The sequence below is a fragment of the Callithrix jacchus genome, chromosome 20 (genome assembly GCF_049354715.1).
Source record: "Callithrix jacchus isolate 240 chromosome 20, calJac240_pri, whole genome shotgun sequence".
In the NCBI taxonomy this organism is placed as follows: Eukaryota; Metazoa; Chordata; class Mammalia; order Primates; family Cebidae; genus Callithrix; species Callithrix jacchus.
In genome coordinates this window covers 24,524,382-24,550,555 of record NC_133521.1, presented here as the reverse complement: position 1 = coordinate 24,550,555, position 26,174 = coordinate 24,524,382, and the positions used below count along the sequence as shown (strand labels likewise).

The 26,174-nt window shown below is 43.4% G+C and overlaps 1 protein-coding gene across 2 annotated transcripts in view; it reads right to left on the bottom strand.

Moving 5' to 3' along the window:
• Window positions 1–18,463, bottom strand: part of CBFB (core-binding factor subunit beta) — a 71,133-nt gene extending 52,670 nt beyond the window's left edge. For both annotated transcript variants that reach the window (XM_002761058.5, XM_002761059.7), the window contains exons 1-3: window positions 18,142–18,463; window positions 17,818–17,904; window positions 10,372–10,488 (exon numbers count right to left, since the gene is read on the bottom strand). In XM_002761058.5, coding sequence (XP_002761104.1) covers window positions 10,372–10,488; window positions 17,818–17,904; window positions 18,142–18,219 — 282 coding nt within the window. In that variant the 5' untranslated portion in view covers window positions 18,220–18,463. The remainder of the gene's footprint in view (window positions 1–10,371; window positions 10,489–17,817; window positions 17,905–18,141) is intronic.
• Window positions 18,464–26,174: the final 7,711 nt, after the last annotated feature.

Here is a 26,174-nt window from a genome sequence, read left to right as displayed (position 1 = left end):
GAGGCCCAGCTTAAACTGAAAAGCTTGTGATACATAATAATTTCCAACTGTTTACATTGTATACTTTCATAAAGATAGGTAACAACAATTAAACTCCACCATATCATTGTCTATTACACTTGAGCTTGTCTGTAGCTTCCGATCCTCTATAGAAAAATATTAAAAAAATATACTGAAGAAAGTCTCTGCACCTGAAGGTAAACAGCCTTTTTACACTGTTAAAAAGAAATTACCAGGCCAGGTACGGTGGCTCACGCATGTAATCCCAGCACTTTGGGAGCCGAGGCAGGTGGATCACAAGGTCAAGAGATCCAGACCATCCTGGTCAACATGGTGAAACCCCGTCTCTACTAAAAATACAAAAAATTAGCTGGGCATGGTGGCGCATGCCTGTAATCCCAGCTACTCAGGAGGCTGAGACAGGAGAATTGCCTGAACCCAGGAGGCGGAGGTTGCGGTGAGACGAGATCGCGCCACTGCACTCCAGCCTGGGTAACAAGAGCGAAACTCCGTCTCAAAAAAATGCAGAAAGTATAAGCAAGAAGGGAAAGAGTGAAGGATGCTCTTCTCAGACACATATATTTCTGCCTCTGTCACTTGGAACATATATAGTTCAGGAAAGGTCATGAGAATTTCACCTTTACACCAAAATGGAAATAATGCAATTCATTATGTAGACCCCATATCTATAAAAAAATGAAAAATTACCTGGGCATGGTGGTGCATGCCTATGGTTCAAGCTACTTGGGAGGCTGAGGTGAGAGAACTGCTTAAACCAAGGAGGCAGAGGTTGCTCTATCGCCAGGCTGGAGTGCAGTGGCGTAATCTCAGCTCACTGCAACCTCCACCTCCTGGATTCAAGTGGTTCTTCCGCCTCAGCTTCCCAAGTAGCTAGGACCAGAGACACATGCCACCATGCCCAGCTATTTTTTATATTTTTAGTAGAGACGGGGTTTCACCATGTTGGCCAGGATGGTCTTGATCTCTTGACCTCGGCCTCCCAAAGTTCTGGGACTACATGTGTGAGCCACCGCAACTGGCCAAATTTTTTTTTTTGTAGACAAGAGTCTTGCTCTGTCACCCAGGCTGGAGCGCAGAGGTGCAATCTCGGCTCACTGCAACCTCTGCCTACCAGGTTCAAGTGATTCTCCTGCCTCTGCCTCCCGAGTAGCTGGGATTACAGGCACAGGCCATCACACCCAGCTAATTTTTTGTATTTTTAGTAGAGGTGGAGGTTTCATCATGTTGGCCAGGCTGGTCTCAAACTCCTTACCTCAGGTGATCCACTTGCCTGGGCTTCCCAAAGTAATGGGATTACAGGCATGAGCCACCACACCTGGCCAAAACATTTTAATTTTTTCATAAAGTCAAATTCCTCTCTTTAGATTGAAAAATAACTAAAATAAAAACTTTTCTTTACAAATACAAACCCTTTTCCAGATACAAAGGTGTCAAATACACACACACACACACACACACACGTAAGCTTACCAGTTCTAAATTTTATGATTCAGTTATGAGATTACAGCATAACTAAAACATATTTTTTAAAAAACATATTTCAACACACTAAATGTCAATAAGTGCTGTCAATTCATATTTTAGTTGAATTCAAATACTCAAAATCCAGATGTGATGAGATATCTGTAAAGCTGTCTCAATTTCTCTTGAAGAAAATCACACTCTAAGGCTTTACCACAGAGATCTTTTACTTGGAATGACTGGGCTATCTATAAAGGAGAGGAAACTTCTTGAGCTTAATAGGGATTTCTCAAAGCTAACATCAAGAAGTCCTGTAAACTCTGCCAAATTGTGGATGGTATATAAACAAACAAAATATTTATTTTGGAACAAAGATCCTGCAGGCAAGTAGGTAAAAGATTCCAGAAAAAGCAGAGCCATAGACCTTTATTAGAAAAGGCTATTTAAAATAAAATTCTGTCCCCACTTATTAAAACCGATCTTGTTAGATTTTGCTTTGTTATTTCATGCTCATAAAAATAAATGATTTAAAGACTTTTAAGTATAAAAGGTCCAGAAGAAAAAAAAATACAACTTAATCAACATTTTAAAAAGTAGCTACTCTAGTGACATATACCTTATACTTCTCAATGTCTGATGGTAATGTATTTGACTATCAATTAAAATCATAAGCTATAAACAGGAATGTAACAACCATAAAACAGTTTAACCTCGGGCTTGGTGAGGTGGCTTACATCTGTAATCCCAGCATTTTGGGAGGCCGAGGTGGGTGGATCACAAGGTCAGGAAGTTCGAGATGAGCCTGGCCAATATGGTGAAACCTCATCTCTACTAAAAATACAAAAATCAGCCAGGCATGGTGGTAGGCTTGAACCAGGGAAGCAGAGGTTGCAGTGAGCTGAGATCACACCACCGAACTCCAGCCTGGGCATCAAGAGCGAAACTTTGTCTCAAAAAAAAAAAAGTTTAACCTCTCTTTTTCTGAGGTCAATGTAGTAAAAACTAGATAGCATATTCAATTTTCACAGAACAAAATGGTGAACAGATGCACTGTAAATTTCATTTTTTTCCTTTTATGAAATAATGTTCATACTCCTTATCTTTGTACCCACAAACTGGGATCACAAAGCATATACAATCGTTATTTCAAAATCCCAATGAAGCTTATGAGACACAGAATGCATGTAAAAACCATTAATCTGACCACTCAAGACTAATAATTTATGGTCAACCATAATCATTTGCATTCATTTGAAATTAAAGTAATTGGAAATAAGTCCTAAGAGGAGAAAGATCAAAGGAACTGGAGTTGCTTGGTCTATAAAATTTTAACTTAAGAATGATTTAAATTCTGACTAGTTGCTTTTCCTTGTCTTTTGACAGCTAAGATGATTTAAAGAAGAATTAAGAACATTTTGGCTGCTAGTGTTTAATAACACACCAGGATGAAATACTTAGGAAAGATGTAGTGTTCCAACACTGTTAAACTACCTGAAGTGAAGCTTACCTAAGGCATGCTGTAGCACCAACACTCTATCAATCAGCTATAATCTCACCCTACAGAACCATTAAATAGCCTAACTGTGGATAGGGGTTTACAATTTAAAACATATTGTCACATATGCTGGTACTACATTTAATTCTCACACGAGGCAAATGAATAGGGCAGATATTCTGGTCCTCATTTACATGTTAAAGAAAATAGTTATGATTGTCTTAACTTAAATCTAGAGCTCCTTTACTATACTGTATTAGTTAAATCATTTCTGAGAAAGATCCTTATTAAGAACCAATGTAGACAGCTCATCACAGAAACCTGGGTATAAAATCTTTCAAATATATCTGAAGGACAGATTATGAAATTTTGTGCTCTGACTTGGTTGTATGTAAAGTATATACTTATAATCAGCCACTCATTAACAGACCTTCCATATGGAAGCCCTTGATTTGAAAATATTCCTACAGCCACATTAGCAACAGAATGAATAAAAGGACTAATTTCTATGAGCCCATTTTTTCTTTTCTTTTCTTTCTTTTTTTTGAGATTGAGTCTCGCTCTGTTGCCCAGGCTGGAGTGCAATAGCATGGTCTCTGCTCATTGCAAGTGCCACCTCCTGGGTTCAGGCAATTCTCTGCCTCAGTCCCCCGAGTAGTTGGAATTACAGGCATCCACCTCTACACCCGGCTAATTTTTCTATTTTTAGTAGAGATGGGGTTTCACCATGTTGGCCATGCTGGTCTCAAACTCCTGACCTCGCGATCCACCTGCCTCAGCCTCCCAAAGCGTTGGGATTACAGGCGTGAGCCACCACACGCCCAGCCGAGTCCAATTTCTTAAGTCATAGAACTGTATTTCAAATAAAAGAGAACAGAGCTTTTTGTTTCCACTCTACTAGGATTCTAATTTTTTTTTAGTTCACTAAATTTAAGAGAATATTATTGTAGCTGGCCTCCAAGATGGCCTCAATGATCCCAGCCTCTTGGTACCATATCCATGTGTAATCCCTCCCTCCCTGTTGAATATGGGCTAGACTTAGAGACCAGCTTCTAATGAACAGGCTAAGCAACAAGTGACTCAAAGAATAGATCATAGGCCAGGCGCGGTGGCTCAAGCCTGTAATCCCAGCGCTTTGGGAGGCCGAGGCGGGTGGATCACGAGGTCAAGAGATCCAGACTATCCTGGTCAACATGGTGAAACCCCGTCTCTACTAAAAAAAGAAAAAAATTAGCTGGGCATGGTGGCACACGCCTGTAATCCCAGCTACTTGGGAGGCTGAGGCAGGAGAATTGCCTGAACCCAGGAGGTGGAGGTAGCGGTGAGCCGAGATTGTGCCATTGCACTCCAGCCTGGGTGACAAGAGCGAAACTCCGTCTCAAAAAAAAAAAAAAAAAAAAAAGAATAGATCATAAAAGGCATGCAAGTGACTTGAAGAACAGATCATAAAAGACATAGTGTAACCTCATGAGAGACACTGAGGCAGAATCACCCAGTCCAGCCAGTCCCAGATTCCTGCAGAGGGGCACAAGGAAACCTTTGGGGGTGACTGAAATATATCTTGAATGTGGTAGCATTTATATGGGTGCATACATTTGTTAATACTCAGACTGGATGCAGTGAGCCATGCCTGTAATCCCAGCACTTTGGGAGGCCAAGGTGGGAGGAATACTTAAAGCCAGGAGTTTGAGGCCAGCCTGAGCAAAATTTTTTTCTCTACAAAAAAATGAAAAAATTAGCCAGATGTTTTGGCAAATACCTGTTGACCTAGCCAGTCAAGAGACTGAGGAAGAAAAAATAATGAAATACTTAAAAACAATAAAAAAAAAAAACAAGCCTGGGCATGGTGGCGCATGCCTGTAATCCCAGCACTTTGGGAGGCCAAGGCAGGAGGATTATTTGAGGCCAGGAGTTCAAGACCAGCCTAGGCAACATAACCGAACCCCCATCTCCACAAAAAATATAAAAATAACTTCAGGCATGGGGGTGCTGGGATTACAGGTGAGATGCTGTGGTCCCAGCTACTCAGGAGGCTGAGGTGGAAGGATCACCTGAGCCTGGGAGATTGAGGCTGCAGTGAGCCATGATGTCACCATTGTACTCCAGCCTGGCAACAGAATGAGACCTTGCCTTTAGAGAAAAAAAAAAGCTGAGGCAGGAGGATCTTTTGAGCCCCGGAGTCTGAGGTTTAAGGTTAAGTAAGCTATGATTGTACCAGTGCACTCCAACCTGGGTGACAGAGTGAGACCTTCTCTCTAATAAAATAAAATTTAAAAAGACCAGGCATGGTGGCTCATGCCTGTAATCCCAGCATTTTGGGAGGCCTAGGTGGGTGGATCACAAGGTGAGGAGTATAAGACCAGCCCGGCCAAGACAGTAAAACCCCGTCTCTACTAAAAATAGAAAAATGTGCCTGGCATGGTGGCAGACACTTGTAATCCCAGCTACCTGGGAGGCTGAGGCAGGAGAACTGCTTGAACCTGGGGGATGAAGGATGCAGTGAGCTGAGATTGTGTCACTGTACTCCAGTCTGGGCAACAGAGCGAGACTCTGTCTCAGAAAAAAAAAAAAAAAAAAAAAAAAAGTGGTAAAGAAGCAAGCTGCAATAACAAGCTCCCACCACAACCTCACATGCCCTAAACCGACCTAACCTGCTGCTCAAAATTGTTCCAGCCAGTTTTCTCATCCTGGATAACAGTAACACGATATTCCCAGTTTCTCTGGCCAAAAAGTTGGAGTCATTTTTTTTTTCTTTGAGACAGAGTTTTGCTCTTGTTGCCCAGGCTGGAGTGCAGTGGCATAATCTCGGCTCACCACAACCTCCGCCTCCCTGGTTCAAACAATTCTCCTTCCTCAGCCTAAATTGGAGTCATTCTTCACTCTTCTTTCTCACATGCCACATCTAATTCATAAGCAAATCCTGTTGCCTTTACCTCAAAATACATCCAGGATATGACCATTTCTCATTACCTCTACTGCTACCACCCTCCCTGGTCTCTCACCAAGATTACTGCAATAGCCTGCTCACTTTTGCCCCCATAACCTATTATTAACCTAGAAGTTAGATAGTGTCAAAACCTAACACAGATCATTATCATTTATCTGCTCAAAAGCCTGAGCCAGATGCAGGAGCATGCCTTTAGTCCCAGCTACTTCAAAAGCTGAGTGAGGATAACTTGAGTCCAGGAGTTTTGAGTTAGCTCGGGCAATATACCAAGACCCTGTCCATAAAAAATAAGCTAACGAAACACTCAAAACTATTCCCAATCTCACTCAGAATAAAAATCCCATGTGGTTACAATGGCCTACCATGGTCACATGAACTAGCCTCATTGCTATTTCTGATTTAATCTACTACTACTTCTTTCTCAGTCTACTCCAGCCACAATGGCCTACCTGCTATTGATCAAACACAGGGTGCCACTCTGGGACCCTTTATAAGGGCTGTTTCCTATGTCTGGAACATCTCTCCACTTCCCCATCCCTGACCCCTGCATGGCTCATCAATCCCTAACCTCCTTTGTCTTGGCTGAGGTATGATCTTCCTTACCCAGACTACCCAATTTAAAACTGTAAACGTACCTGCTCATTGATCACCCTTATCCTATAATACCTTTCCTTTCCCCCCAGAGCTACTGTCACTTTGTAAGCTATTACATAATTTATTTATTATATATGTTGTCTATTAAGGATCTTTGCTTTGTTCACTGATGTATCTCACATAACTAGGACAATGCTCAGTACACATAACAGGTGTTCAACAAAAGACTTCTGAATGAATAAATTTTTGGGTAATTGTCAATTTTGCCTAATTCTAAAGCCTTAACAGCTATAGCTCCTAAAAGCTGCACTGAATGGGACGAGAACTAAGCTGCTTCAGGAGGTAACTCAGCTGAGAGAATATGGAAGAAGACACTGATTTGGAACCCAATATAAGGAACAGAGGCAAATAATTAACATTTGGAGACATTCCTTCAATTTTCTTTGCTTCCAATCCTAGTCCTGTGGGGACAGAAACAAAATCTAATGGTTATAAGAAACAGACCATAAAAAAAGAAGAGAAATTCGAGACCCCACAGTCTGAGCTCCATGGATGCCTTTTCTCTAAATTCACTGGAGAACTTTATTAACATGGCATGGAGCAGTACAGCAGGAGTTTTTGCCTTAAAATGCTTTTTGTCTTCTAGAAAAAAAAAAATAGCACATAAGTAGTAGAGACGTTGGCAAAATTCTATTTGAAAAATACAGAATATATGCATAAACATTTACAGATTTACATCTGAGGGAAAGATACTGATTTCTGCCAGTGTCACCACTTTTGGAACACAGCCACTCTTAATTGTTACATGTTGTCTAGGGTCTCTTTCACACTACAACAGCAGTTAAGTAGTTACAGAGTTGAGTAGTTGTGACAGAACCTGAAAGCCTGCGAAACTGAAAATATTTACATTTGTCTCTTTACAGAAAAAAAATTTCAAAAACCAGTATTAACAAAATGTACATTTCCTAACAGCTTGCATCAGTTCTATCACTCTTCCTAATATAATTAAAAACATATTTTTAAAATACATTCATGCATTGCATTAACAACATTTCAACCTACAATGAACCATGTATGACAGTGGTCCTGTAAGATTATAACAAACCTGAAAAATTCTTATTACCTAGTGACATCATAGCCATTGTAATACTGCAGTGCAACTGCTTAATTTTTATAGATTTAGTGTGGCCTAAGTGTACTATGTACATAAAATCTATAGAATCACATTCATTCACCACTTACTCAACTGACTCACCCACAACAACTTCCAGTCCTATAAGCTCCATTCAAGGTAAGTGCCCTATACAGGTATATCATTATTTCATACTGTATTTTTACCATATCTTTTCTATGTTTAGATACATCAAGATACACAAATACTTACCATTGTGTTACATTTGACTATAGTATTTGGTACAGTAACATGCTGTACAGTACAGGTTTGTAGCCTAGGAGCAACAGACTATACCACATCGCCTAAGTGTGTAGTAGGCTATACCATCGAGGTCTGTGTAAGTACACTCTACATACACACAGTGATAAAAATCACCTAGCAACACATTTCCCAGAACAGATCCCTGTCATTAAGTGACACATGACTGTACTAGAATAAACCATCTAACGTTTTTGTTATTTTTGGTCATATAACTAAAAACATCTCAATGGCTTAAGTTCAAGGATAATGTGGTCTTCAAACTAGGGAAGCGGTATCATTAATTCAGCAAACCTAACTTCTGGTAGAGTTAACAACCCATTTATTAGTTACTAAGTACTGGAAGATTTCAGTAACACTAAGATGTCACTCTCAAAGTCTTAAATAGTTTGGGCTAAAGCTGATTAAAAAAAACACAATTTTTTTTTTGGTTTATGTCTTCAGTATCTGAGCCACCATGCTAAACTTTGAGGAAGTGTTCAAACAAGAAAATATAATAATTTTTTCATTTAGTCATACATACACGCACCAAAAGGGCAAAAAAAACCAATAATCCTACAAGGACTTCTCATATTCTCCCTTATATACTGTGTAAGAACTACCAAATAGTAAACTCTAAAACATTCACTTTTAATTTTCCAAGGAAACAAGCTAACACACAGGAAAGCAAGTTGCCTGGTTATCACTCGTTTTTTAAAATCATATAATCTATTTTCCCTTTTCCAATCCAAAGATTAGTTGTTTTATCATACTCAAAAGATCAAATCTAATTCTATAAAATTGGAGATAATAAAAAATTCTTCATTTTATATATTTATACAAACAAGATTAAAAATTTTTTTCCTAATAAAAATACCTTTTAAATTTTCTCAAAGGAATATTTAGACATTTCTTACGTTTTACATAAAAGTGGCAGTTTATGCTATTCATGATGACACTTAGAAAACTTAATAAGTTGATAGAAACGAGTACAAAAACACACTGCAAAGAAAACCAGGAATGATGAGTATAAAACTGGATCCAAAAGAGTGTTTCTCCTTTAAAAATTTCATTTCAAGAAATCAACTCCTTGACTTCTTGATCAAGAATCAACTCCTTGACTTCTTGATCAAGAATCAACCAATCCTTGATCTAATATTAAAAATAAAATAAATAAATAAATAAATAAATAAAAAGAATCAACCAATCCAAGATGCTATTCATTAAAATTTCACCAGGCCAGGCGAGGTGGTTCACGCCTGTAATCCCAGCACTTTGGAAGGCCAAGGTGGGTGGATCACCAGGTCAGGAGTTCGAGACCAGCCTAACATGGTGAAACTCCCGTCTCTACTGAAAATACAAAAAATTAGCTATGATGATGCGAGCCTGTAATCTCAGCTACTCAGGAGGCTGAGGCAGAAGAATCACTTGAACCTGGGAGGTGGAAGTTGCAGTGAGCTGAGATCAAACCACTGCACTCCAGCCCAGGTGACAGAATAAGACTCCGTCTCAAAAAAAAAAAAAAAAAAATCATGTAATACATTTAACGTAGACTTGAAATAAGGCTCACAGCTTAAACATTTTACCTATATATTTGTATCTTTAACCTCAATTTCTAACATCAAAACTGTAAGACATGTTTCCAGAAACTTTTTCTCAAAACAAAAAAATATATTTCAGTTAAAGTTTTCACAGTTTTTCTCAAATGTAAATTTGCTCTGTTAATGGAATTAGAAAGTTACCTATAAGCCATTTCTAAGTACTATCAATTTTTAAACTTGTAGAACTTTTTTTCCATTTTGCTTTTAATTTTTATAGTATTATAGTTACATATATTTTTGTAAACAAAATATATCTTGTCAACCTTTTAATGAAATTGTTCTGAATATTATTTTCCTTAAGGGTTAGAATGTTCTATGATGAATATTATGCACATGAAATAAGAAATAGAGTGATAAAAAAGTTAAATAGTAGTTTTAAAAAATTGTGTTGGTCGGGAGCAGTGGCTCACACCTATGATCCTAGCACGCTGGGAGGCCAAGGCAGGCAAATCACCTGAGGTCAGGAGTTCAAGACCAGCCTGGCCAACATGGTGAAACCCCATCTCTACTAAAAACACAAAAATTAGCCAGCCGTGGTGGCAGATGCCTGTAATCCCAGCTACTCAGGAGGCTGAGGCAGGAGAATTGCTCGAAACCGGAAGGCAGAGGTTGTAGTGAGCTGAGATCACACCACTGCACTCCAGTCTGGGCAACAAGAGCAAAACTCCATCTCAAAAAAAAAAAAAAAAAATTATATTATATCCTTATAACATGGAATGAAAACAAATCTGAGCATATGCCGGTGTAATCAGATCTGTGATCTTTATTAAAACGTAAATTACCAGATAATCTCTAACAAAATAACCCACAGTATTTTAAATTGCAAAGAAATGTTTCCTACCTTGCCTGCTTCTCTTTCTAGGTCGACATACTCTCGGCTAGGTGTCTGTCGCTGTTCTCCCTGCCAGCTGGCCGGAAAAAACTGGAGAGACAGATTGGTTCCTGTGGCCACAAAAGCCTTTTAGAAAAATCAATACAAACAGGATCAGGAGCAGGACATCACATAAATTATGCAAGCAGTCGTTTATTTTTACATCAGTTTATGTCTTAAGCCAGGCAGCACAGAGAATACTTAAAAGTAAAAAAACATGCACTCATCATTTTTCTTAAGTATTAAGTTACAAACATCTGATTCCATTTTGAGGACATTTGCCATTGGCTGCTTAAATATAAAATCAGACACAGAATCAATACTTTCTTTCATGTCATTTTTTGCTGACGTTAGGATCTCACACTGCTAATGTCTAACCAGAAGCCACCATCCTTACATTTAAAAACATATTTTTAAATGTAAAAATCATGGAAAATCGAAATATTCTGAATTTTAAAAAACATAATTTAAAGTTGTATAAATGAGACATTTTAATTTTCCTTGATTTCCCTTGCTGAAAGAAACACTGCATGGCAGGCAGTACCTAAAAAATGTATTTGGGATTGTCTCTCCTCTGACAAACCATATGTCGGCATGGGATGTGACAGTACTTCTCTCTAAAACCCTGTATTTTTAAAAATATGCCTTTTCTAATATCTGACTTTAGGAGAACTTGATCTGACTACAACAAAGAGCAGAGTATTCATCTAATATTTATAAAAGATTTGGATGGTAGAGCTCAACAGATGAACAATCTAAAACCATTTCAATAAAGTGTCATTTTATGTAGCCCTTGAGCAAGTTACCTGTATATTTCCCTCATGTAAAAAACAAAGACATTACCCATTTCCCAAAGGAAATTAAGAAAGAAAAATAGAGCAAAAGCATTTTTGAAAAAAAAAAAAATCATCATCTAAACATAAACTCTTCTTTGCTGAAACCAGAGAAAGTTTTTTGTTTGTTTTTTTCTACTAATTAAGTTCTGAAGCATAATTTGTTTCCAAGCATAGAGACTTAATCTTAAATCAAGGGGTTCACATTTGGGGCAATTTGCTTAAAGCCATCAATCAATTTAGCTATCCAATAGTTCCCCTGATGGTGAACAGCTTAGATTCTTAAAAGGTAAAAGTTATACTTCCTATTTCTATTACTGGCACTGTAGGTACACAATTGTCAACCTAAATGCTAAATCTCTAACCCTCTTTAATGGCATTTCCCTAATCCACTGGGGTACCATTTTCATGTGGTAAATGTTTCATATGCATGGAAACTGAACTAACATCCATATCACAACATCTTTTAAAAATCTTTCAGGCAGTGGGCAGTGTAATCCCAGCACTTTCGGAGGTCAAGGTGGGTGGATCACCTGAGGTCAGGACCGGGAGTTCAAAACCAGCCTGGCCAACACAGTGAAACCCCGTCTTCACTAAAAATACAAAAAATTAGTTGGGCATGGTGGCAGACGCCTGTAAACCTAGCTACTCGGGAGGCTGAGGCAGGAGAATCACTTGAACCCAGGAGGCGAGGTTGCAGTGAGCCGAGATCACGCCACTGCACTCCAGCTGAGGCAAAAGTGCAAGACTCCATCTCAAAGAAAAAACAACAACAAACTTTCCATGCATTATCAGCATAAATCTTAACAAAAACCACAACCAACACTAGTTCAAAAACAAAAGCAGTGGCCGGGTGCAGTGGCGCACGCCTGTAATCCCAGCACTTTAGGAAGCTGAGGCGGGTGGATCACAAGGTCAAGAGATGGAGACCATCCCGCCCAACATGGTGAAACCCTGTCTCTACTAAAAATACAAAAATTAGCTGGGTGTGGTGGTGTATGCTTATAGTCCCAGCTACTCAGGAGGCTGAGGCATGACAATCACTTGAACCAGGGAGGCAGAGGTTGCAGTAAGCTGAGATTGGGAAAAAAAAAAAGAAAAAAAAAGCAGTTTCTGGGAGGGAAACTGGCCAGGCTATATGACCTAAAGCATACCTCAGTTTCCTCACAGACTGATTATTTGTAAAGTGCTTAGAACACTACCGAGTAAATGCTATAAAAGTGTTTGCCAAATATGAGAAATGACTTAGGGCTCAATAAGAAAGCCAACTTTTTCAGCTTCAGATAATGAAATTCTCAGAGCAGGGTGGTGGCAGAAAAGACTCGGTCCATGAATGAATGCCTTGTGTCAAAATCCCTGTGGCATGTTTCTTTAGTATTCACCTAGTAGCAAATCCTTCTACCTCCGGTGTACCCCAAATCAGCTCTGTGCTAAGACACTGCAGATTGTATTACCTCATCTCCTGTCTTGGTGCCAACCTCAGAAGAGATTTCCTGTTTCATCACTATATGCCCATTATCTCATAAAGATCCCTCTCTGAGACAGAAGTGGTAAACACAGATCATTCTAGCATAACATTTTCCAAACTTACCTGACCATAGAACTCATTTAATGAAATACCTACATATACGTAAGAGTTGGAAAAAGTCTATTCCAAAATATTAACATGGTGTCAACACTGTCATAGGAAAACAAAGGAAAAAAAACCACAAAATAAAAACATTAAAATGCTACACTGGTATGATGCCTATATGTAAGATTTCCAGATTGTCCTATGTTTTACAGGTTTCATAAATTATAAAATAGCACACCTTGTGCCAATCCAACATACTTCTTACCATTCAATCTTTAGAAGTAGAAATATATATTAGTTTTACTCTTCTCACCATAGAGTAACCGTATGTCTCATAAATATTTTTTCTTTAATTGATTATTAGTGTTGAAGATATCTCCTACATTATTACTACATAAGAATTGATAAGAATAAATCAAGGCTGGGTGTAGTGGCTCACTGAGGCAGGCAGATCACTTGAGGTCAGGAGTTGGAGACCAGCCTGGCCAACATGGTGAAACCCCCCCCTTTTTTTTTTTTTTTTTTAATTTATTTTTTAAAAAGAAAAAAGATGGGGTTTCACCATGATGGCCAGGCTGGTCTCGAACTCCTGACCTCAGGTGATCCACCCACTTCAGCCTCCCAAAGTCCTAGGATTACAGGCGTGAGCCACCACGCCCAGCCAGTGAAACCCATCTCTACTAAAAACACAAAAACCAGCCAGGGGTGGTAGCAGGCACCTGTAATCCTAGCTACTTGGGAGGCTGAAGCACAGGAGGCAGAGTTTGCAATGAGCAGAGATGGCACCACTGCACTCCAGCCTGGGTGACAGAGTGAAATCCAGTCTCGAAAAAATAATAAATCAGCTTCTATCAGAGATTCTCCTACCCGTGTTCACTTTTATTTAATGCTGACTGAATTTTACAGTTAAAAACTCAATGGGCATAAAATAAGGAGGCTGATTGAGTTTTACCAACACAGCCATTAAATTATTGCACATCTAAATGCAAAATGAATTCTTCATTAACCTCACTGATACTTTAAGGAGATGTTAAAGATAAGAAGAGAACAACGTGGGACAGGAGACAGGCTGGTAATTGTTCTGAGAACTATGTATATTCCTACCATTTATGGCTGCTGTCAAAACAAGCAAAATAATGCCTTTTCCATAGCCAAATAGGAAGAAACCACAGCATGTTCCTAAGTCATGAGGTAAATTTCAGGCATTAAGTAGCCTTTAAATTCAAATAATCAAGTACCTATGATGTGAAAGGCACAGTGCAAAATACCTGTATCCAGAGGCGTTTGTAACAGAATTAATGAGGTCACCACTCTCTAGGAGATAAGGATCCAATAATTAAATGTGAGTTAACACTGAATTAAAGGAGGGAAACTAGAAAGAAAGGGAAGTACGAAATGTGAAATTCCTCCTCAAATACCAAGTTACATTATTCAACAAAATAAGACGTGCCGTTTTAAGTGCAAACCTCATACAGCACTCAATCTACCTTTAATCTTTAATACTTTTCAGATATTTAAAACTTGTAAAATGTGTTGGATCAGATATTTGTTTTATCTTTGTTTTTAGATACAGGCTCTCACTCTGTCACACAGGCTGGACAGCGGGGGTGCGATCACTGCAGCCTTGACCTCCCAGGCTCAGGTAAGGATCAGATATTTGGAAGCGAGCAAGGTCTAGAATGTCTAATTTATTCTGGAAAGAAATTCGTGACAAACACTGACCACCTATATTAGTACTATAATATTACAGCAATTCAGATATCCTGTGGGTTGAATTCATAATTCCATTCAGCAAAGTCTGAGAGGACAGAAAACACCCTACTAGTTATGCTTCATCAAATTTCAAAAAACTTCAGCTTTCAAGAATAGTGATAATAATCCATGGGGCTGGGTATAGTGACATCGAGCCTGTAGTCCCAACTATTGGGAGGCTAAGGCAAGAGGATCACTTGAGCCCAGTAGTGCCTTATGATAGTTCCTGTGAACAGCCACTGCACCCCAGCCTAGGTCACACAACAAGACCTCTCACTTAAAAAAAACAAAACAGGCCGGGCGCGGTGGCTCAAGCCTGTAATCCCAGCACTTTGGGAGGCCGAGGCAGGTGGATCACGAGGTCAACAGATCGAGACCATCCTGGTCAACATGGTGAAACCCTGTCTCTACTAAAAATACAAAAAATTAGCTGGGCATGGTGGTGCGTGCCTGTAATCCCAGCTACTCAGCAGGCTGAGGCAGGAGAATTGCCTGAACCCAGGAGGCGGAGGTTGCAGTGAGGCGAGATCGTGCCATTGCACTCCAGCCTGGGTAGCAAGAGCGAAACTCCGTCTCAAAAAAAAAAAAAAAAAAAAACAGGTTGGGGGCGGTGGCTCACGCCTGTAATCCCAGCACTTTAGGAGGCTGAGGCAGGCGACCATGAGGTCAAGAGATCAAGACCATCCTCACCAACATGATGAAACCCCATCTCTAGTACTAAAAATGCAAAAATTAGCCAGGCGTAGTGGCCTGTAGTCCCAGCTACTCGGGAGGCCAAGGTGGAAAAACTGCTTGAACCCGGGAGGCAGAGGTGAGTTGAGATTGTGCCACTGCACTCCAGCCTGACAGAGCAAGCCTCTGTCTCAAAAAAAAAAAAAAAACAAAGCCAGGTACAGTCCTAGCACTTCAGGAGGCTGGGGTGGGCAGATTACTTAAGGTTAGGAGTTTGAAACCAGCCTGGCCAACATGGTGAAACTAAAATACAAAAAAATTAGCCAGGCATGGTGGTGAGTACCTGTAATCCCAGCTACTCAGGAGGCTGAGGCAGGAGAATAGCTTAAACCCGGGAGATGAAGGCTGCAGTGAGCCAAGATCATGCCACTGCACTCCAGCCTGGGGAACAGAGCAAGACTCCGTCTCGAAACAAACAAAAAAGCAAAGGCGGGCACAGTGGCTCACGCCTGTAATCCTAGAACTTTGGGAGGCAGAGGAGGGCAGATTGCCTGAGCTCAGGAGATCCAGACCAGCCTGGGCAACACAGTGAAACCCCATCTCTACGAAAATACAAAAAAATTAGCCAGGCATGGTGGCCTGCATTTGTAGTCCCAGCTACTCGGGAGGCTGAGGCAGGAGAACTACTTTAACCCGGGAAGCAGAGGTTGCAGTAAACCAAGATCCCACCACTGCACTCCAGTCTGGGCGACAGAGGGAGATTCAGTCTCAAAAAAAAAAAAAAAGGCAGTGACAGTACAGGTACTTTGTATTCTATCTTTTATACTTGCATCCTTTATCTCCAGAAAATTCTTTGGTCAGGTATATCATCTTCCTTTTCTAAAAGGTAACCCAGGGAAAGGATGACACAGTCATCGCACCAACTAATGAATTATTTTTTTATATCACTCAGTGCCAAAACCTAAAAGTATGTCTTGTGCACTTCAATCGTATAAATATTACACTTACTAAAGAAACTTGCGAGCGGGCTAAAAGCTTGAAATTTTCTTTCATAACATGCATTTATGACCAAATATTCAGGAGCAGCTGATAAATTTAACCAATATCTTCTCACTATTATAATTCTAAAAGGACTTCACTTAAAATATCAAAATATTCTTTAAAAATAAATTTGTGTTCAGTGATGAAAAGGGAGAATTTTACAGTATATGAATTATATCTGAATAAAAATAAACTGGTTTTATAAAGTGGATGGGAGGAGTACATTTCCAGTATGTCTTCCTACTGTTACCCCAAATTCAAATAGCACTAAGCTTCAAGTCTCTGCCCATGCAATTGAGTCCAAGCCACTGAGCAGTAACAGGATTCCATTAGAGCAGTGCTTCAACTTTTTAAAAACTAATCAGCTACTGACTATATGATTTAGCTGATCTACTTTATTATGCTATTGTAAAAATAAAGTGAAATCATATTGCATATGCAAAAAAAAAAACAAACAAACAAACTAATCAGGCCCGGCATGGTGGCTCATGCCTGTAATCCCAGCACTCTGGGAGGCCCAGGCAGACTACTTGAGATCTGGATTCAAAACCAGCCTGGCCAGCACGGTGAAACCCCGTCTCTACTAAAAATACAAAAATTACGCGGGCGTGGTGGCGGGCGCCTGTAATCCTACCTACTCGGGAGGCTGAGGCAGGAGAATTGCTTAAACCCGGAGACAGAGAATTGCTTAAACCCGGTTGCAGTGAGCCAAGATCCCGGCACTGCACTCCAACCCGGGCAACAGAGCAAGACTCCGTCTCAAAAAAGAAATAATAACAACCTCTTTTACTTGTTTCTTCCTACCATTCCCTCCTCATCAGCACCTCCAACAGGGCAAACCAAAAGGAGATGAGAGCAACTAGGACCCCTGGATTGTTTTTTTCAACCCAACATCTGGTAAAGATACATCAAATTTACCTCCTAAAACAAGGACCTCGAGGAGATCAACCGTGGGTTTCGCCCATCTGTGCAGTTTTTAGGAACAGAGGCCCTATTTGGGACATGGGGATAATGGTTTCTGATTCGCCCGAGGCTTAACATTCTAAGAAAATGACACTTTTAGGGCTTTCTCCCCCTTCCCCTCTCTATTAGGGCAAAAAATAACTAGAGGAAAGATTTCTTCTCTGCGATGAGTGAGATCGCTTGACAAAAAGAATTACCACCTCCTAAGAAACGAACTGTCGCCAACCTTGAATGAAGCTCCGGTCCTTTTTACGAATGGGGGTTTGCTTGCTACAAATAACCCCGAAACCTTCCTTGGTGTCGCTGCCTAAACAATGCCGGTCCCTTGTTTAGCCTGGCTCGGATTCGAGCTCAACTCGTGGTGCTCCGCTGGCCGACACACGCCACCGCAGCGGGCCCCAGGGAAAGTGTCTCCCCGCGAGCACCGACCCGCGGCGTCTGGTTTCGCATTTTGAATCCCGAGTAGGAAGTGAGACAGCGCCCGCTCAGTTCCGGGAGCCGCGCCACCGTCCGGAACCGGCCTGGGCCGTAGCGGCCCCGCGCAACAAGTGACCCGCGCGCGCCCCGGGCCCGCCGACTTACGATTTCCGAGCGGCCGTCGCGGCAGGCGTTCTGGAAGCGCGCCTGGCGCTCCTCATGGGGCCGGTCCCTGAATCCCGTATACTTAATCTGCAAGGCAAGACGGCCCGAAATCAGGAGCCAAATCCGCGGCGCCGCCCGTGCGCCCGCCCGCCCCGCGCGGCGCCGATAAGGGCAAGCAGAGGCTGCGGGCGAGGGCTGCCCGGGCGAGATTGCCCCTCCGCGGGCGCGCCGACCGCGCCTCCTGGGGACCGCACCGCCCAAACTTTTCTCCTCCCGGGCCCACTCGGGGCGCGCCGCGGCCTCCGAGCCGCCCGCCTGCCTCACCTCACACTCGCGGCTCAGCTTCCTGAAGAACTCCTCGTTCTCGAACTTGCTTCTCTGGTCGGGCACGACGCGCGGCATCTTCCCGCCCTGAGGCCGCGCCGGCCGGCCGCGCTCGGAGCTTGCGCGGGCACCAGCTGGCGGGCTCCGCGGTAACCAACTGACCGCCCACCCGCGGCGCCCGGACGCCCGCTTCCCTTTGTTTCAGGCGCCCGCCCGCGTAGACTCCCGCTCTGGGGAGTCTGAGGCGCAGCCGCTCGGTCGAGCCCAGCCCACGCCGCCGCCTCAGCCGTTGCTTGCAGCTCGCGCAGCCCCAGCTCTCGCCGCCCCCGTCCGCCGCCGCCGCCACTTCCTCTTGCCGCGCACCCCGCCCCCGCCGGCTCCACCCCGCCTCCTAGCGCGCCCGCCCGCCTCCAACTCCAGCAAACAAGACGCACCATTCACAACTCCGCGGCCCGCGCCGCGCATGCGCCACCCGCCCGCTGGCGGAGCAGCGGGGCTGGGGCGGCTCGGGGTTTCTTCCGCAGCACGGCCCTCTTCCCCCTGCCCGCCTGCGGCCCCTCGGCCTGGAACTGCCCTGAGGGGATCCGCCTGCCCTTTAGCAAACTGGAGTAGCCCCTGCAGACCTTTTCTTCCGCCCTTCCTCGGCCTTCTGGAACTTCTGGGTTCCCCAGATGCGCGGAGTAACCCCAGATTGTCATTTGAATGTGAGGAAACCTAAGTCCTTGGGGACTTTTCGTCCCTAAATCGACGGGCAGGGGTGTAGGCTGTGCAAGTTGAAGACTGAAGTGGAAATGGACCAAATAATCCAATCGAGTCATGGTGGAAAGATCGTGGCTGCTGGAGTCAGATGGGATCGCACTCAGCTACCCTAACTGCTGGCTGGGGCCTTAGACAAGAACTGGACCAAACTCAGTTTCCTTGTTTCCAAAATGCAGACGCTCCTAAGTTTGCAGTGTTAGCGTGAGAGCATTTATGTGGGTCTAGCACATAATGGGAGCCCAATAAATTTAAGTTTCTAAAGAACAAGCTGAGTAACCGATTGCCAGTTCATATACTCAGTGTGCAATCAGCTGCAAAAAATAAGATCCACAAGTTCTAAAGATACATTTAGCCCAAACTAGAGAAAGTCCGAGATGGGGTTTATGGCAGAGTTTGATTCAAAGTTAGTCCTCTGGCCGGGCATGGTGGCTTATGCCTGTAATCCCAGCACTTTGGGAGGGCAAGGCGGACTGATAACCTGAGGTCAGGAGTTTGAGACTGGAGTGGTCAACGTGGCAAAACCCCGTCTCTACTAAAAGTGCAAAAATTAGCCAGGCATGATGGCACGTACCTGTAGTCCCAGCTACTCTGGAGGCTGAGGCCTGAGAATCACTTGAACACAGGAAGTGGAGGTTGTAGTGAGCTGAGATGGCACCACTGCACTCCAGTCTGAGTGACAGAGTGAGACTCCGTCTCAAACAAACAAACAAAAAAAAAAACAAAGTTAGTCCTCAATAAATCCTGATCCTTAAAATGCAAGCTTGTCAAAAACTCAGTCCAAGGATTGCAAATAGGTACCAACTCTGATTGACAGTAGCTGGCCAGCTGGCCATAGTGCAAAGGATTGTGAGGATACACCTAGACTCACAAGAATTAGAGCCCAGGTCAGTTGGCAATGTGTGCCTGAGCACAGTATTTGGCAGAATTTCCCATCTCTGACCAATCCAGTCTCATTCTTACAGATATAGAACATAGCTAGGATGACCAACTGTCCTGGTTTGCCAGGGACTGTCCTGATTTTAGCAACGAAAGTCTCGTGTCCCTGGAAACAACATAGTCACTGGCAAACCAGGATGGTTGGACATCCTAACTGAGGTCTAGAAAGTGATTGCCCAAGGTCAGGGAGAGAGTGTTCAGCAAAGTCAACACTGTGGGCTGGTAGGTTGCTTTTTGTTTGGTTTGGTTTTTCTTTTTGGGCTGTGTGTATGTGTGTGTTTGAGTTGGAGGTCTTACTATATTGCCCAGGCAGGTCTCAAATTCCTGAGGCTCAAGCAATCCCCCTGCCTCAGCCTCCCAAGTAACTGAGATTATAGGTACATGCCATCACGCCAAGCTGGCTGATAGTTTTGACAGTCACACTTCTTCTCAATAGCAAACAGAATCAGCTCCTTCCAAGGGTGTGTTCCCCTGGCCCACACCAAGCCTGTGCAAATGTATGTGTGTGCCTAATCAGGTATATGGATGTCACCAACTACTATTGTTGAGCCTTCAGCGATCTCAGAATCGTCCCCTCAGGTCTTTTTCAATTTTGCAACCCAATTCCAACGAACTTAAAATGAAAAGTGATCTTTTATTTCAAGGAAACAAATCAGAGAAAGGAACAGATGGACACTGTGGAGATAGTACTCTCTTTTCCACTTCTCCATTTTACTTACTGCTTAATCCTCTTGGGCTTTCTTGGATGGCATTTGTTTCCAGGCAAAGGATGGGGGCAGCCACTCCTCCATCTCTAAGTCATAAAATTATCGGGAAGTACTTTGTCCAGTCTGGGTCACATACTTTCCCCTCTGCCAAATCACTATGTCCAGGCAGATGTGGTGATATGATTGGTCAGTTTATGTCACATGCCCTCCCTTCAGGGTTTAGGGGCCTGTGTTCAGCAGCCTCAGAGAGAATCTGATGGTTGAAAGAGTGAAAGAGCAGTTTCCCCCAAAGGAGGGAGTGATTGGCCATGCATTGTGGGCCTGCTGTACAGTTTCTATTAGCTACAACTGGAAAAAATGCAATTTTTATTTTGCTGCATTAAAGTTCTGATTAAACTGGTTAGGAGGCCAGGCGCGATGGCTCATGCCTGTAATCCCAGCACTTTAGAAGGTCGAGGCAGGCGGATCACCTGAGGTCAGGAGTTTGAGACTAGCCTGGCCAACATGGTGAAACCCTGTCTCTACTAAAAATACAACAATTAGCCGGGCATGGTGGCGCCTGTCTGTAATCCCAGCTACTCGGGAGGCTGAGGTGGGAGAATCACTTGAACCCAGGAGGCGGAGGTTGTGGTGAGCTGAGATTGTGCCATTGCACTCCAGCCTGGGCAACAATAGCAAACTCTGTCTCAAAAACAAAAAATACACAAGGAATCACTCTTGCTCCACAATGGGTCCCAAGGAGGGCTCACAGACCTCCAAGCTGATCTTGGCCAAAGACTCTAGCAATAATTTTTCTGCCATAGGAAATGTGGAATAAATAAAAGTTGAGGGTGAGCGCGGTGGCTCATGCCTATATTCCAGCATTTTGGGAGGACAAGGCGGGTGGATTGCCTGAGCTTAGGAGTTTGAGACCAGTCTGGGCAACACGGTGAAACCCCCGTCTCTACTAAATACAAAAAATTAGCCAGGCATGGCAGCGTGCGCTTGTAGTCTCAGCTACTCTGGAGGCTGAGGCAGGAAAATTGCAAGAACCCGGGAGGCGGAGGTTGCAGTGAGCCAAGATCGAATCACTGCACTCCAGCCTGGGCAACAGAGGGAAAAAAAAAAAAAAAAAAGTTGAAAGATCTCTAGAATGATCTAGACAGCCAAACAGACACCATGAGCTGAGGCAAGGAAAAGGTCAGGGTCAAGAGAGCTGGACCTGGAGGGGTAGGAGTGCAGAACTGGGCAGGGCGCTCTCATTGTCAGCCTCATGGAGGGGAGGAATGATGTCCTAAGGGAAAGGGGCAGCAAAGCCTGCCAAGCAGACCCAGAACAGCAGCCCCACAGACAGCCTTGGGCAACTCCAGGCCACAGGGTAACCCACACTCAGCTTAGTCCGGCATCCAACAGCCAGCATGACCGGGAAATGAGCCGCAGGCTAAAGGAGGCCATCTCCTCGGCTGACCTCTGTATGCCTTTTTGGTTGTTGTTTAAATTTTTTCACTTATTGAAAAACGGAATTATAGGAAATTTTCAGCCACATAAGGTACACTTAGGTCTGTGTTCCTGAGAACTTCGGCTGCTGCTGGGTTGGGTATGGGTTGGTCTAGACACCATGCTATGGATGTTTGCTAAGGGAGTTTGCTAAGCTCCAGCTCTACTAAGGCCCACTCGTGGAAGCTTGAAGGTGTCTCTTCTGTACCAAGAAACATCTTCCCCCACCGTCCCAAAGCCTGACTGAATTATCTGAAGTCCTGTCGTCTGGAACCTTCCTTTCCTAAGGATTCAAGCCAACCAAAGGCTTCCTCTGAGCATCTCCCTAACTTTCTCAGTGGGTGGCTGCTCCTGCAGGCCCCCAAAGCTGACTTTGGGTGGGTAAGTAGATAATACACAATGAAGCTGAGCAGGGCACGGGAATCTCACTTGCTCAGTGCAACTGTGAAGCTCTGTTCTGTGCCTTTAGGCACCTCATCTCAGTTCATTCACACAACCACCTTCTAAGTCAGGTCTTCTCTCCCCATCTGAGAGATGAGAAAACAGACTTTGAAAAAGTAAATAAGGGACCACAGGACAGTGACAAGACCCTGGTCCATTTGAAATAACAAAATGGGGGCTGGGCATGGTGGCTCACACCTGTAATCTCGGCACTTTGGGAGGCAGAAGTGGGATCACTTGAGGCCAGGAGTTAGAGACCAGAGTGAGACCCCCATAGCTAAGCATTGAGATATATCATCTTCATTCTTTCCTCACCATAACCCTGTAAATTTAATATTACTAACCCTATTCTACAGATGGGCAAACTGAGGTTCACAGGGGCTAAGTGAGCCCAGGGTGGTGATTTTAATCGTTCTACTCTGAGACCTAGTGGAGATGCCAAAAGTCCTGCCTGCCTTCCTCACTGAACTGCAAACTCTTAGAAGGTCTATGGCTGGGGTTATTCCTCCTTGAGCACGCCACTTTGTTCCAGAAGGGTCCCTACAGGTTGAAGAAAGGGGTTCTATTGTAGGCCTTGTGGCAGGATGTGGGTCTGCCCTTGAGGGTTATGCATTCCTACCTCTGAGCCCGTTTGTCCTTTCTTGGCTTGGAAGGTCAAGGTCTAGATGTCCTGCCTCTGTAGGCCCAGCAAAAAGGACGGTTTTATCCAGGTCTAGTGTCAACAGCCACCCACCTCTGCCTCTCCTCACAGAGGAGGTCTCTGAGCCTCTGGTGCATTTTTTTCTAAGAAAATAGTTTCCCTTCAGTTACTGAGGAAATATTGTACCATCTTGAAGCTGAAATAGGATCTAGAGCCACATATGAGCCACACTGAGAGGGGTGGGAGACAAGGGAAATTAGTTGCTGGCACAGTGCCTAAAACCCTCCACCAATCAGCTTCTAGTTTTTAGAAGGCAATGGGCCTTAATCCAGGATGAGATTGTCATCTGCCTGAGTGTGGCAGTTTCCTGGGCCTTAAATAATTTTTTTCTTTTTGAGATATAATTTACACATACATAAAATCCACTCTTGGGCCAAAAGAATCTCTCCTCCCTCCCAGGGGCATCTCCCCCTTCTGAGCCCCCCAGCCACCCTCCCCCAGCTCAGCCATTCCATAGGGAAAAGAAAACAGAGAGAAGCAAGTTTCCCCAGAATAGCATTTCTTTAGTGTTTGGATCAATAAACCCGTTTGCTTAAAAGGAACCAGATGATTTCATCCTTGTAATTATAAGTTTGACGTTTGCAAAGCTTGCCCAGGCTCCAAATGAGCCTCTTTGTCATGGGGGTTGGAGGGTGGAGGAGTTTGTCTGGGTGCCTGGGGATGGCAGGACTGAGCCTACTGTGGTGGGAAGAGGGCCAGGCTGGGGTCAGGCAGCCTGGCTGATTATCTTAGAGAGCTGCCTTGGGCTGCTCCCCTTCCCCTCCCCTGCTCTCCTAGTTTCCAACAAGTGATGGGAAACAGACTAGACTAGGGGGCTAGGGAATAATAATAATGGTAATAACAATAATAATGGCAGTAATAATAATAATATAGTGTGGTGAGAGCTGGGGTGAGCTCTAACCACACCACCCTCCTGTTTAAGACCCCTCCCCCAAGACTGAAGAAACTGAGGGCAGAAAGACAAAGGCCCTCAGCCTAGCATTCATGACCCCCTGACAATCCCTGCTTTCCTTTCCAACCCTATCTCCCATCGTTTCTCCCCATGGCACCCTGCAATCCAGCCATACTGGCCTGTTTCTATTCCCTACATGCCCCTACCATAACTTCCTCCTATTTCTCTGCTGGGAAAACTCATCTTTCTTCTCATTTTCTTTCTTTTTTGGGGCAGGGTCTTGCGTTTAACCATGGCTTGCTGTAGCCTTGACCTCCTGGGGTCAAGCAGTTTTCCCATCTCAGCCTCCTGAGTAGGAAGTAGCTGGGACTACAGGTGCCAGCATGCCTTGCTAATTATTATTTTTTTTAGAGATGGGGTCTCCCTATGTGGCCCAGGCTATACTTCTTTAAATATGTTCATGGGCCTCTGATTGTCCTGCATGGAATGACTGCCTGACAGCATCCGTTTACTCAATTGGCTCCATGCTATGTGCCAAGGAGATGATCAGCCCACCTGGGACACAGCAGTACCCTGGATTCTGGGAGGATTTGGCCCTGCACTAATTTGTTTACTTTACTGTGAAGCCTTCATATGGGGGTCTTTACCTTCATCCATAATACTTTTAAAAGTTATTTAAAACTTGTATATTTTCTGTAGAAAATTTAGGGCATACACTAAAAGAATAAAGGAATCCTACCCTCTCAAAGTAGTCATTGCCAACATTTTAGTTTGTTTCTTTTAGACTCATTTCATCTGCATTTTTTTTCATTTAGTTTGACATTCTATATGCGCAGCTTTGGATGCTCTGTTACCACCCTAACCCTATGGCATAAATATTTCCCTATGTCATCTTTTAAAATTCCTAATGGTAGCTGGGAGCGGTGGCATGTGCCTACAGTCTCAGCTACTTGGGAGGTGGAGGTGGGTGTATTGCTTGTGCCTGACAGTTTGAGACCAGATTGGGCAACATAGGCATACTCTGTCTCAAGAACAAACAAGCAAACCAACAAACAACACGATAAAATTCCTGATGGCCTTTTTCCTAGACAGAGTCTCACTCTGTCACCCAGGTTTGAGTGCAGTGGTGCAATCTCAGCTCACTGCAACCTTGGCCTTTCAGGTTCAAGGGATTACAGACATGCACCAGTACACCTGGCTAATTTTTTTTTTTTTTTTTTGTATTTTTAGTAGAGACAGGATTTCCCCGTTGGCCAGGCTGGTCTCGAACTCCTGGTCTCAAGTGATCCACCAACCTTGGCCTCCCAAAGTGCTGGGATTTCAGGCATGAGTTACCATGACCAACCCCTAGTGGCATTCCGTAGCTCTACTGCTACTTGGCAGATCCCCTATTATTGGACGTTTAGGTCGTTTCCAGTTATTCACAAATTACTAATTAGGCTGCTGTGAATGTCATGGTCCTTAAGGCTTTTTCTTTAAAGTTCTGAGCCGGGTGCAGTGGCTCATGCCTGTAATCCCAGCACTTTGGGAGGCTGAGACAGGTGGATCACTTGAGGCCAGGAGTTCAAGACCAGCCTGGCCAACATGGTGAAACCCTGACTCTACTAAAAATACAAAAATTAGATAGGTTTGGTGACACAAACCTGTAGTCCCAGCTGCTTGGGAGGTTGAATCTGGAAGGCAGAGGTTGCAGTGAGCCCAGATTGCATCACTGCACTCCAGCCTGGGTGATAGAACGAGACTCTGCCTTAAAAAAAAAAAAGTTTTAGATAGTGTTTTTAGGATCAATTTCCAAAAGTAGAACCTCTAGGTTAAAAGATATGGACATTTTAAAATTCCTGATGTATGTTGCCAAATTTCTCTTTGGCACCACTTCTCTCTTCTTGAATCTTAAGAATCTGTTCCTCCTCCTCCTCCTCCCATTTCTCGTCTCAGTGTCTGAGACACAGGAAATGCCAACGAAAAATAAACCAAGAGCTGCAGATAGAGATCAATGGATCAATACAGGAGGTTGAATAATTCAACACTCACTTCTGGCTCATTATTGATTCTGGAATCCAAATGCCTCTTTTACCTTCTCTCCTTTTGTGTCCCAGCTGATAATGCCTTGACAACCTGCTAT